Consider the following 13621-nt stretch of genomic DNA (forward strand, 5'->3'; position numbering starts at 1 on the left):
AACATGGAGCTGACAGGTAACTCCCAAGGGGGGAGGCTGGGGTGGGATGGCACCTGCCTACTTTTCCTCCCTGCTCCCTACCCCTCACCATGGCTGGAGCAGAGTGGAGCTGAGCAGGGCAAGGGTTGTATGGGCTGCTGCCTTTGCCCTGGGGACCCTGCACCAGCCATGCATCCTCTGCCTACCCTGCAGTGAGAGGCATAACTTGCCACCCTCACTGCTGCCAGGTGGGCATGGGACCTGTGGCTGGTGCAGGATCCCCAGGGCAAAGTCAGCAGGGCCAAGGGCCCCAAGCACATAGCAGGCAGTCCACATCTGCCCTGTGCACAAATCTGGTGGGGCACGTACCTCCCATACCTCTCCTGCTGCCTGCCTGCAAGGGGAGACTCGCCGTTTCCCACGGGAACGCAGACACCTGGGGGTCCCAGCCCAGGCCTCACCGGCCCATGTGCTAATCTGCCTATGTAAGGGGAGCTTTATATCCTTGTTAGTTCTGCAGGTGGACCTGCTGCATAACTTAGGTTAGAGGTGGCCAGTCTGTGGTGTGGGTGGCCCCTGTGTGTACCACAAGCAGATTGGAGGAGGGACAGGCAGCACAGTAGCAAGTAGGGCAGGATCCAAATGCAGCACAGTGGGTTGGGCAAGGAGCACAGGGCAGGAAGCAGAGCAGCTGATCAGGCAGGGGAAAGGGATCAGTGTGGCACTGAAGGAGGGCGCAGGGCTAATTTGTGACATACCTGGTCATCAGGTTTCACCCAGTTGCTCCTGCATATGATCTAGTTACCTCTATTTGACTAAAACACATCTTCCAGAAAGGCATACAGTTCTTCTTTGAAGACTTCAGAAAATGCTGAATTCACCACAAGTATTATTCAGCAGACAATTGGGTTCTTGAAATCATCTACTGTCAGGCACTCTCCAGTTATTATTGGGACCCTTCTCTGGACCCTCTCCAAATTATCCAAATCCTTCCTAAAGCATGGACATGTTAGAGATCACATTAGTATGATATCTTCCCAAATAAAATATAAACTTACTTCAAATAGGTTCACACTCCTATTTGATTTTTTCCTACTTATACATTCAAGGATTGCATCAGTCCTTTGGGAACAGCGGCACAGGAGCTGTGATTAACCATTAAGTTCAGCTGATTATCCACCATGACCTTTGAGTCCTTTTTCAACAACCTTGATCTCCAGAAACTTTGTTACTCTGACCTACATTCTTTGTTTCTAGATACCTGATATTTGGCTGTATTAAAACAAAACAAACAAAAAATCCCAACATGATTATTTGCTTGCTTCCCTCTGACCAAAAAATCCAGTTTGTTAAATACCAGTTACTTGTTATCTTCATTAATTACTACCCTCCCAAGCTTTTGTGTGACTTAAAATTAGTAATGATTTTATGTTTTCTCACAGATCATGGATACAAATATTAAATAACATAGAGCTAACTGACTCCTACAGGACTGCAAGAATTGCAGCTGCTCAATGACAAATCTACATTTAAAATTGCATTTAGAGAGTGGCCGGTTAGTTAATTTTTCACTCCATTTAATGTGCCTTTTTTTTTTTTTTTTACTATATGGCTTAAGCAAGATACTGTGTGATAGCAAGTCAAATGCCATCTAGAAATCTGGATATATTGCACTGACAGTATTGCCTTTACCAATTAGTCTCAAAAGGTGATGTTAAATTAGTTTGACAAGATCTGTTTTCCATTAGACTTCCTTGGTTGGCAGTGATTATATTACTCATTATTCACTGACTCTGCTATCAGCTGTTTTATTGTTGCCAAGGATTGATGTCAGGATGAACTGCTGAAATAGTTTTTTTCCCAATCTTCTGGAACTTCTCTAGTGTTCTGAGACTTCCTCAAAATCAAGCAGTCAATTAAACTATGCCAGTCTGGGAGCAAGGTTACAAAAATCTCTTGGCTGTTTCCACCCTGGATGAGAAAGCTACATGAAGGCAAAATTAATCTCTCTGTCCAGTATTTTCAGTTAAGACACAGTTTGCTATCTAACCAATAAGAAACAGATTGCCTGGCTACTCACACATACAGGAAAATGTTTGGTAAGTCACACTGGAAAGAAGAGACTAGCATAACGAATTTATAGATTGCTCCCAAAAGATATACTGTGTCATGACATTAGCAAATACATCGGGGTAGGCAACCTCTGGCACTCGTGCCGGAGTGTGGCACAAGAAGGCATTTTGTTTGGCATTTGTGCCTTGTGGTGGACAACAAGGAAGGAACTGGGGCTGTGTTGCTGCAACAAGGATCAGGAACAAGGATCGGGCCCCTTGTGGCTCCCCCACCATCCTCCTCTGGCACGCCCCTTTTGTGGCTCCCCCACCATCGGCCTCTTACAAGTCAAGGTTGTGGGTGTTTTTGGCACTCTGCCCAAAAATGTTGCCAACCCTTGAAATACATAGCTTTTTCACAGGAAGGACTTGTAAGAAAGAAGGGATAGGGAAAAGACATTAATGGAATTTATGAAAAAAGAAAGTAATGTTTTAAATGCTTTGTTGCTGCAGGTAGTAAAACCTCCCTGGTAGCTGGTCTCATCTTTGGATCGGTGGCTGGTTATGGAGCTTATTGTGTAACACATGACCCCAGAGATGTGAAGATATCATTATGTAAGTATGTTATTTAACTAGAGGAAAAGGTATAGGAAACAAATTAAAAGACATTTTAATTGTTTTAAAAGACAATGTTTTTTGAACATTTATCCTTCATGTGTATAAATTCATCCATTCATGGTTTCATAGTTGTTAGGGGTTACAAGGGACCTTACAGATCACAGTTTTGTTCATCATACGCATGCCTTGGTTTGCTTGACAGTTTAAGTTGAGTCTTCAGTTAGACCAGTGCTTCCGAAACTTTTCTTCAGCATGACCCCACTTTCTTAGCATGGCCCCTCACTCCCAACCCGCAGCCCCCCACCCCACAGGTGCCTCTTACTCCTGACCTGCAGTGCCCTGCTACCTCCAGGTGCCCCAGAACCAGGTCCTGCTGCCCCCTGTCCCCCACCCCCAGCAGCACCCAAGTCCTGGCTGCCACCCACAGGAGGTGGCAGCTGCTGCCCTCCCTTCTCCTGTCCCCTCCCCTGTGGGTGGTATGGCCAAAGCAGAGCCCAAGGTGGTGGGGAGAGGTGGGATGCAGGCTGCTTGCTGAGTTATACTAAAGTGAAGGGAAGTGTCTACCAACACTGAAGACTGAATGTGGATTACTCTGCAAATGGGGCAGGTTGTTCAAAGAAAACTGGCAGCTGCCAGCTAGCACCCGCCTGTGCCCCACTTGTCTATAGGTTTATACAACAGTATGAACTATAAACTACAATAAAGAGCCAGGGAAAGATTACTAAAAGGAAATCTTTAAAACTTGCCTGCAGATTAGAAATAAATGTGGGCTGCTGACAGATATTGGGGAAAAGAAACCCTGCACTTTACTGGAAGAGCCAGCACATTCTAGACATTTGCAGGGGCATGCCAATTTTAAAGTAAAGCACTGTTTTGTGGGGAGGGGTTATGTCTGTAAGTAGCCTTAGTTATTACAGTTGTTTATGGGTCTAATCTTGGTAAGGGTGGCCCACAGCTCCCATTGAAACAAATTGTTTGCCATGGGCCTTGTCTTCACTGCCAAAAACCATCGTGGTACTTATCATGGGATAAGCGCTAGGTGCTAGCTACCAGGTTTAAAAGCCCTGATGGATACATACCACCAGAGTTTTTGTCGGGGTGAAGTATAAACAGGGTTGTGATGTTAGCTGTGCCTAATCACCTTGCAGTAAAAGCAGTAGTAAGCCTATCTGTGGGTAAAAAAAGTAGCTTTCTCCCTGTAAAACAAACACAAATTATCGTATTGAAAAATAATATTATCTTAAAGCAAAAATGTCACCTTAAGTATTTAATGAAAAAGATAAATCAAAGAAAATTAGATGCTTTTAAACCTGTTTCTTCATTTACACGGATTAATGATTTTATTAGTTCAGATCTGGAGTTTGTAGAAGAGAAGAAGTGTAAGTAAAAACCGATAATAAAGCATGTTTCATGTTTTTCTAGTTTTGGTAGGACTAACTCAAATTTTGCACTAGTCTGCCTGAGGCTGTTTATGCTAAGCATGCTAAAATAGTGTGTAAAAAGCTAATGGTGAGATTTGTGCATATAATAATTTGCAGAAAAACTTGTTTTGGGAGTTTTCTTTCAACATGGAAAGATATTTATTATTATTTACTAAAAATTTAGATTCATGAAGTAGCAGGAATGTCACTGTTCACTGAATCCGACATAGAGAAAATGTTCTCATGGTGAAAGTTTGTTTTTAATTTCAGTTTTGAGTATTTTTGCCTTATCTCACAGAACTGTAGACATGTTTGCTCTTGGTAATAGCCCCATTGAACTCTGAGCTCAGTAAGATAACTTGCATGTGTAAAGTGGGACAACTTGGATGTTTTTACAGGATGGAAGCCTAAAAGATAGTAGTGACTACTGTATTTTCTTGCATACAGCACACCTTTTTTAATCAATTGGCAGCTGGAAATTGGGATGCATATTTTGAGTAATGAAGTATGGTAATAGCAATTTCAGTAGCTTAAGCCTTTTCTTGGGGTGGGGTAGGGAGTGAAAGTAATGCTGCGTGGGCTACAGGGAGCAACACAGATGAGCATGCTGAGCTCCCTAGCTACCACTTCTCCATTACTTACTGCTACTTACCACTATTTTCAAGGAAAGTTTTTTTTTTCTTCATTCTGCCTTTCAAAAACAAGGCACACACAGTATCTAATTCTGGGGGCATGTTGTGTGGAAGAAAATATGGTATTTATCCATCTCAAAATCCAAGAGTAACAAGGGTATCATACACTAAACGATAAAGCTTTCCTAGGAGCCTAGGAAATAGCAGCCCTATAACTTTCCAGTACTGTAAAAAGCAAATACCATACAAACACTTAAAGCACATTTCCATCATTAATGTTTTATTAAACAATATTTCATTTTTATATTTCTTGCAATTAGCATTACATTTCTCTGGACAATTTAATTCCTATTTCAGTGATGGAATATTAAAAAATAGTTTGTAACTGAGTGCTCAATTTGAGGCAGCTGAGAACAGTATTTTTCTAGAGAAATCAATATTACCCCGCTCCCATTGATTTCATTTGGAGCTGTGGGTTCCTAGCACCTCTGAAAATATGAGTGTCTTGGAAAAGAACACCTAAAATGAGCAGTTTTGAAAAATTAGAAGAGAGAGTATTACGGAATGGGCATGCTTTTTAGCCTGGAGTGGTAATGGATGTATTAAAGGCTGTAAAGGAGGCTCATGTTGTGGAGTAGTTTTTCTGTTCTTCAGAATCATTCCTGAAAAGATCAGTGTACAGATCATAAAATCAGAATACTTATGAGCAAAGAAACAGAAGTAATTTTTAAACTGAGGAATTTCATAAAGATGTTTTCAGTTGCCAGAACTTGCCTTAGCATTTTGGGGTGAGCCCATGGAATAACTTTATGCTTTCCTCCCATTGAATGCAACCAGCTCCACTGTGGAGACAGCTAGCTTGTGGATTTTGGAAAGGGTTAGCAGGATGGCTCTTTAATCCTGCATAACAAAAGGAGTGGGACCTCGGGTCAGCACCAGTCTCCTGCTGTAGGAGCTGTAGAACTCAGCTACCCATGTGGAACTCCAGCCATATCTAAAAAGAGGTCTTTACTGGCTTCCCAGCACCATAGAGTTTTGTTTTTGTTCTTGGGAAAGCTTCCACCCGCAGAGCACTCTTAGTGTCATTAGGCCATCTTATCAAAATGCCCTGTATCAGGCAAGTAAAGATTTTTATAAAGGAAAAAAGAGATGGTAAGATTATATGACTTGGTGGCCTTAATTGTGTCACTGTTGGAGCTGAAGTTGGAGCTTAGTAGTCCTGTACTTTGAACATTGCACTGGTTTCCTGTCTCTCTGTTAAGCTGTCCCTACCTTTTTCAGCCAATGCCCCATTGGTCTATCCTTAGAAGAGCCATCTAGGATTGAGCTAATGCCATCAGTGCCACCAGTAAAGAATGGCATGAAGTCCCCTGCCAAAAAAGAAAAAAAGAACCTGTGGCTGAGATATAGGGGGACATTGATAGCTATGTTCTTTAAGAAAAATAATGGCAGTGTCAATTCTCAGTGCTGTTTTTTCATTTCTAAGGCTAATGCTTTACTTAGAAGGCAAGTACCATTTTTTTAACATGAAATCAGAGGCTGTTTCTCCATAAGCAGGTTATTAAACTTGGGCATTGGGAAAGGAGTTCTCATGTTTTATGATAGTACTGCTCAGTCTCTGACCTGCAGAGACGTGTCATCCAGCCTGTGGAGCCCCTTATGGGAACAGAAACTTGGTGGTGGGGGAACAGTAGTAGCATTAATTGCCCCCAGAGCCACAGCAGTTAATGCTGCCACCTCTCCCCCACTGCTCAATTTATGGCCCTGTTGGGGGGCCCCATGGTCTGGATGACATGGTCCTGTGCACCAGATCAGGCTGGCGCATGGGGTCATGCTGTGGCTGGATCTAGTATGTAGGTCATAGTGGTGTGCCAGATCATACCTGCACACTGGTCCCACACCTTTCATCAAGAATGCAGAATTGGAGAGGTTGAGCACTACTGGTGTATGATGATGGTCTTTATAAGACACAGTCAGCTTGTACAGTGAGCTATGGCTTTTTATCATGGCTCATACTGCTCCATGTCTCTACACATAAATGTGGAAGTATAGAATTACACTTTTGGATGGCATTATTCGTATCTGCAAAGTAAGATTTTTGCATTCTTTTGTGTCTGGATATTTTATTTCAAGCTGAGAAAATCAAGCTACTGAAAAAAGCATGTATTTTTTTATGGCTAATTGCATCTCTTTCTAATCTAATAGCTTATGCTATCAGAGTTTCATAGCAGAATATTGCAGAATATTGCTAACAAATAATACATTGCTTACTAACCATTGTCTTCAAAATTCCTTTGCTAGAAAAGTAAATTCTGTACTGATTTGTCTTTTACAGTTTCTGCTTTTCTTCTGACCATTGTAATGGGAGTAAGGTTCAAGAGGTCCAAGAAACTTATGCCAGCTGGCCTAATAGCTGGTATAAGGTAAATACATATTCAAGTTTCTATTGTAGTGGTGCCAACCGGTTTCAAATGGCTGCTTGCCAGTTGATGTCTATCCAAGTCAGAGTTAACTGAAGCTGAAGATGACTGGTTGGAGGTCTGAATGCAATGAGCTTGAAGGTCTTGATACAGTTCTGGTAAATAGGTGTTCCTTTAAAAAATCCATACATCTAACACTGGTATTCTGCACAAAGAGGATATTATTACCAGCGATATATCACTCGATATACTGATTAGCCATTGGAAGTGTGAGTTCTTTTTAGAGATAGGCACCTAAATGAAAGTACTCTGTTTTTCAGAATTACTAAGTATCTGTGACTCCCACTGAAGACTTACCTTTGAAAATTGGTCTGCTTATATTTAGTAGGTTTGATTTTTGTGCTTGAGATTGGACATCTGAATTTGAAAGTGTTGGCCAACATTACTGCAAATGACTACATAAAGCACTTGTTTCATTCTTTTGCTACTGCTCATCTTGCATATTATAGGCAATTTCTATATTTTAGTTCTGTAGTAAAATTCCAAGCTTGCTCTTCCAGTGACTCCATATTTCAAAACTCTTTTCAATTTCCAAGTCCCAGTTAATATTCAGAATGGGATAAGCTGAAAACTGCACCTAAAAATAAAATTTTCTTCTCTTTTGTACATCTGATATCTAAAAATTGTGTTATCAGAAACTTAACTGACGTTTTTACTGTTGCTGTATGAGGTAAATGAAATGTCTCTCTTCCTGAACCTGTATTGTCCATGCACAACTAATTGATGACAACTTGTTAGCATTGTATCATAAACCATATTGTCAGTTATGTTCTCAGAGCAGTATTTTCAGCAGAAGGGAGCATTATGATCATCCTGTCTAATGCTTCCCTTCCAACAACATACTACAGGCCATAGAATTTAACTAAATGATTCTGGCAACAAGTATTGGCAGGAAGAGCAACAGATCCAGTACAACTTCATGTATAAAAAAGTAAGCCATGTTTAGCACGACTTCAGCTCGCTGTTGTGAGCAGTTTCCATTGCAAAGTGTAGACCAGGGGTTTTCAACCTTTTTGGATCAGTGTACCCCCAGACACTTGGGGAGGGGGGAGGGCACAGTGAGATGTGACACGTTGGCAGCTGCCACATGCGAGCTTCCCCTGCGTCCAGCTGGGTGGGCATTACCTGCGCTGACCTGCACGTACCCCCAAGGGCCTTCTCAAGAACACCTAGTGTAGACAAACTTCTGGGTTCAGTCTTAAACTCATCAAAGGTTAAAAGGAAAGCATTTTAGTTTTCCAAGCTTCCTTGTAGCAGTTTTGTCAGTCCAGGCCTCTTGTAATTTTTGAAAATGAAACTGTGATGACTATCAGAGCTTGAGCTTAATGCTTTGGCATGGGCAGTTTGCCTATAAGTTATCAATAATGTGAAATAATTATGGTGACTTTGAAATAGCTGGATCACATAGAAAAAGCAATTTAGTATTTTTATTTTCAAAGAAACTCTAATGCATCACAATTTAAAGGATGTCTTATCACTCTCTTAGGGTTTCTATCACTGTAATTCCATTCACTATAATGTAATTCCATTCACCTACTCTGGCTACACATAAACGTAAGTGAAAATTGGGCCCAAAGGGTATATGTTTCTTGGCATTCTATAATCTCTAAAGCCTCATTCTCTACACTGTTGCTCTTTTTATGTTGATGTAATTTCATTAACTTGACATAGAGCTGGTGTAATACTAGAGTCATGTTCTACATGGAGAAATGCTTTAAAAGGTCCTCTCTTCAAGGTTGCAGATTCTCTCATCTCTTAACCAATAGCACATTCATGTATAAGCTCTTTGCTGTATGATTGTCGGTACACAAACTTTATTGTGCATTTTTAAATTCTGTTCTCTGTTCTGTTGCAGCCTTTTGATGATTTTGCGACTTGTTTTTATGCTGCTGTAAGAAACCAGAACCAAGAATTGAAGTAAAAGTATTTTATCTCTGGACAGATAGACAAGCTCTTTATACTTGAAAGATAAGTTTCAACAAAGCCATTTCTGGCATTTTTCTGTTAAATGATATGCACCTGTGATGTGTTCCTGTGATCACCTCTGATCTCAGATTTCTCTGGTATTTTTAAAGTTTGGTTTATTTTATTCAACAAGACTGTTTGTTTTCATTTAAGCAGCTTGCTAACTTGCAGGTAACTCATTAGCTTAATTTTTCAAATGTTCTGAGCAGGTGACACTCCAATGGAGGTCACTGAGAGCTAGAAATGCTGTATACCTTGGAAAATCAAAACATGCTCGTGTGTCAGGAAAGCTAAAAAGCCATATAAACTATAAGTCTCTTGCTTCTGACACTATGTAATCAAAAGAAGCTCTAAAATATTGTCAGTATTGATTGTATATATTGTATCAAAAATACTGAGTAAGGGTAAATGCCTTGGCACTATAAAACACTGTTTCACAATCTGTAAATCTCTGGTTTCCATGTACAAATTGTCATGGATATTCATTCTAATAAAAGGTGGAACCTTTTAAAGTAGTTTTTCTTAATTTTGTTTATCTATAAGACTCCAAAAATATTCTTTTTAATGCTGAATGTGGAGTGGAAGAGATTTGTCTGTTATCTGCATATATCTTTCCTTTAAGGACCCATGACTATAAGGTGCCCTCAGTTTCCACTGAAATGAATGGGAGTTTGGAACTGCTCTACATCTTGCTTAACATTTTAGACCCAATTAACACATCTTGTTTGCACTTTTGTTGTGCAGACTCTCAAAGCTGACTTGAGCTGGACAAAGACACTATTTACCATTTACTGTTTTCTTTCAGGACCAGACTTAGGGAAAAGGCAGACAAGGGTCTTTGGGTAAATCTGGTATCTTTTATTAGACCAACTTAAACAGTTGGAGAACAATTTTTAAGCAAGCTTTCAGGCTTAGGGAAAAGGCACTTGGTTTTTATCCAGTATATTACTGAATAGAGTGTATACCCAGGACACAGTAGATCCAGGCTCAATTCCTACTTCTGCATAAGATTTGAACCTGTACCTTCCAAAAGAGTCCCCTCACCACCAGATAATAGGCTGTTTTGTAGTGAGGGTTTTCTCATTTCTTGTTCCAGCTGTTCATTTGCATGAAAGAAGTAAATATTCATTAACATGAGCAAGTGAGCATTGTTCTGTAGTCCAGTGGTTAGGGACTTACCTGGTAGGAGGGAGACAGACAACTGGGGCTCAGAATCTGTATAGGAGGAAGTCTCATATCCTTGCCAAATGACAAACTGTTAGACTGCTGGTTAAAAGCATGTGAGAGTAGAGATGGTTTGGTACACCTCTTTCTCTCTGATTTTGAGCTTCGCTTGTTAAGTACTCTCAGAGCACTTCTTCTCAATTGAGCCCTGCATGTTAGCCAGTCAGAGAAATGTCAAGTTTATGAATTTGGACATGTGTGACCTAGACATCTAACTACTCAGCCCTGTAGAGATTGAAGAATTCTGGGGGTGACACTCGCAACGTTTTACGTTCCTGCAGACTTCAAATATTTCAGTTCTCCAGTTCTCAGAATATGCCTAACAGAATCAAGTCCATAACAAAATGCAAGGGCAGCTGGCACTTTCTTTTAAAACAGAAGTGGTGGTACCCCCTTTAAACAAGACCTACCAGTTAAAGAACTAGTCCATGAAAGCTACTTTGCCCTGTCAAAGCCATCCTTTTATTAGACTAATTCATGAAGTTGGGAGACATGAATCAAGCTTCCAGTCTTTAAGGCCCCTTTATCAGGGCTCAGGGATTGATGAAGGATGTTTTAAACCCTAAGGCTGGTCTCTCACGACTACGCAAGTTTGTTCAATAAGAAATACTACCTCCAGCTACAAAAAGTATTTAATAGGAAGCTAAGGAGTCAGATACAACACATGCTGTGGTTGGCTATTCCTCCTTCTACCCATCTTCTGTTTCTGTTAGTTTACAATAGATAGGGAAGTCAAATATCATGATTTAAAAAAGCTTATAAATAGCTTTCAGTTCCCTTTGGCACTTAGTCTTGCCATGTATTTATTAAATTTGTGTTAAAATCTCATTTTCAATTTTGTTCTTTTATGCTTCATGTATTAAAAAGGGTAATATTTGGTCTCCTATGTTAGCTTGTAAACTTATGCCAGAGTCCTGAGCTCTCAAGTGAACACCTGTGCAAGAAGATATAGGCAGCTGTGCAGAAATGGGGATTTTACAAGCTGTATGAAAAAAGCCTTGAGAGGCTTGAGTGATAGCTGAACTGTTAAAGGAAGCATCATGAGACAGTATATAACAAAATGGGCAGAGGCAGAACACTTGGGTTCTATTTCTGAAAATAAAGGAGTTTTCCAGAGTGTCACAGCAGTTCTTTTATGCTTCAGTTTATGTAACTTTAAAATAGGGAAATAGTATCTGCCCTCCCTCCTAAGGTTCTCAGAGGGTACAGCTGAAACGTACTATTCAGGGGCAGATCCTTGGGGATGGGGGTTGGGGTGGAGGTGGTACAGTGGTACATTTGCATCCCTTTTTCATTCTTGGTCCACCCAAAGTTTAAAACCAACTGCCTGGCAGGAGTGAGGGAGTTACTTGACTTCATTGCTCATTATATACCCGATTTCTTCTAAATACTTCAGCTACATACAGACATGGAAAAGAAACAAACAATGCTTTGTTTTAAGCTCGGTGTGCCCATGCAGTGTGTGTAGCATATGCCCAGAAGATGCATTGTATTAGTTGGAAGCAGTTGGCCCAATGGCTGTATAGATCAGGAGCTTCAGCAGAACAACTTGGTGTTTTTATTGAATAGATGATTCAATCAGTTATTGGATAAAAGGGCCAAAAGCCCTGCTGAAGAGCCCAATCTATACAGATGCTGCAGAGCCAGGTCAAGCTAATGGGCTGCCTCTTCTGGTAAAGCGTTGTTGTTTTGTTTTGGGTTTTTTTCAAGTCTTTCATCCCCTTGCATTTCACAGGTGTTAATGACTATCTCCTTTTTAAAGTCTTGCTGTCCCACTAACCAAGCTACCTTTTTTCCTGCAATTCTGTTGTCTGCAAATGTTCCTCATCATCTAGTTCCTATTTCACAGCTCTGCAGACTGAGTTTAATTCTACCTAAAAGTATTAACACAGGTATGGAAATGTTAATTCAGATGAGCTTTGACTCAGGTATGGAAACAACTTTCAGTGGAGCACTGGATGCACTGTCAAAATGCTCAAGAAGGCTAGATTTTGTATTATGAATCTGAAAAAAAGAAATGTATGTACATTTTATTGACTACAGGGCTAATGAAACAATATATGATTAGTTTTGCCTAGTTTGATTGCTATATAATATAGTGTGTAAATATATTTTTGTACACAATATATGATATAGCAAATTAATGCTCATTCCAATAAAGTTATATTTGTTCTTGCTTTGATCTTAAAACTGAAAATAGGCATAGGCCCCTGTCATATTTGTAAAGCCTCTAATTTCTAAATGTGTTGTGTTATGGGTGACCTAAACTATCCGGACATCTTCTGGGAAGAGCAGTCAGCCAGGTCTGACACTCACGTAGGTTCCTAGCCAAGTTACAGGACCTCCATCTAACCGAGGAAGTGCACAGTCCCACCAGGAGAGCCGCCTTGTTGGACCTAGTGCTGGCCATGGGTGATGACCTGGTGAGAGGACTGCAGGTGCTCGACCACCTGGGTGATAATGATCATCGCCTGCTGGAATTCACCATCCAGCGCAGAGTGTCAAAGGCCTGCAGCAAGGCAGCAGCCCTGGACTTCAGGAAGGCAGATTTCAATGAGGTAAGGAGACTAGTCAGGGCACTGAGGTCCTGGAGGGGAGGAGAGTTTGAAGTCTGAGAAGAGGGGTCCTTAAGGAGACAATCTTCCAAGCCCAAAGGGTGACAGTCTCAACGTGGATCAAAGGAGGCAAGAGTGCTCAAAAGCCCCCATGGCTCACCAAAAGCATTCAGGAATGTCTCAAAGCTAAAAAGGAGGCATACATCCAATGGAAGGGAGGGACTATCACCAGTGAAGATTATACCTCCGTTGCTTGAGATTGTAGGGGGGCTATTAGGAAGGCTAAAGCGGAGATGGAACTAGTGACCCAGTTCAAAGAGACCAAGAAGTCTTTTTTTAAATACATAGGAGGTAACGTGGGGCCTCTGCAGGACACGCATGGAAATCTGGTGGTCACACCAGAAGACAAAGCTAACCTCTTTAACAAATTCTTTGCCTCCATTTTTCTGAGCAGGGACCGGGCCATCCCCCCCCGCCCCACCGGGATCCTGAATGGACCCAGGGGAGGCACAGCCAGGCCCAGGGTCAGAGGGAACCTAGTCATGGAACTTCTGGTGGGAATGGACATGTTCAAATCAGCAAGTCCTGATGATCTCCACCCCAGAGTGCTGAGGGAATAGGCAGAGGTCATTGTGGGACCCCTGGCACAGCTTTACGAGCACTTGTGCTCTGGCGAGGTGCCAGAGGACTGGAAAA

At 41.2% G+C, this 13621-nt stretch overlaps 1 protein-coding gene across 2 annotated transcripts in view; it reads left to right on the forward strand.

Annotated features, from left to right (window-relative positions):
* TMEM14A (transmembrane protein 14A) overlaps positions 1 to 9661 on the forward strand; it is a 10998-nt gene extending 1337 nt beyond the window's left edge. Inside the window, exons 2-4 of one of the 2 annotated variants that reach the window (XM_019537505.1) lie at positions 2544 to 2645; positions 7037 to 7124; positions 7442 to 8034. In XM_019537505.1, coding sequence (XP_019393050.1) covers positions 2544 to 2645; positions 7037 to 7124; positions 7442 to 7460 — 209 coding nt within the window. In that variant the 3' untranslated portion in view covers positions 7461 to 8034. Of the gene's footprint in view, positions 1 to 2543; positions 2646 to 7036; positions 7125 to 7441; positions 8035 to 9036 lie in introns of those variants that run through there. The other variant, XM_019537504.1, reaches the window with a different exon arrangement.
* Positions 9662 to 13621: the final 3960 nt, after the last annotated feature.

The sequence above is a fragment of the Crocodylus porosus genome, unplaced genomic scaffold (genome assembly GCF_001723895.1).
Source record: "Crocodylus porosus isolate Cpor-Errol unplaced genomic scaffold, CroPor_comp1, whole genome shotgun sequence".
NCBI lineage: Eukaryota > Metazoa > Chordata > Crocodylia > Crocodylidae > Crocodylus > Crocodylus porosus.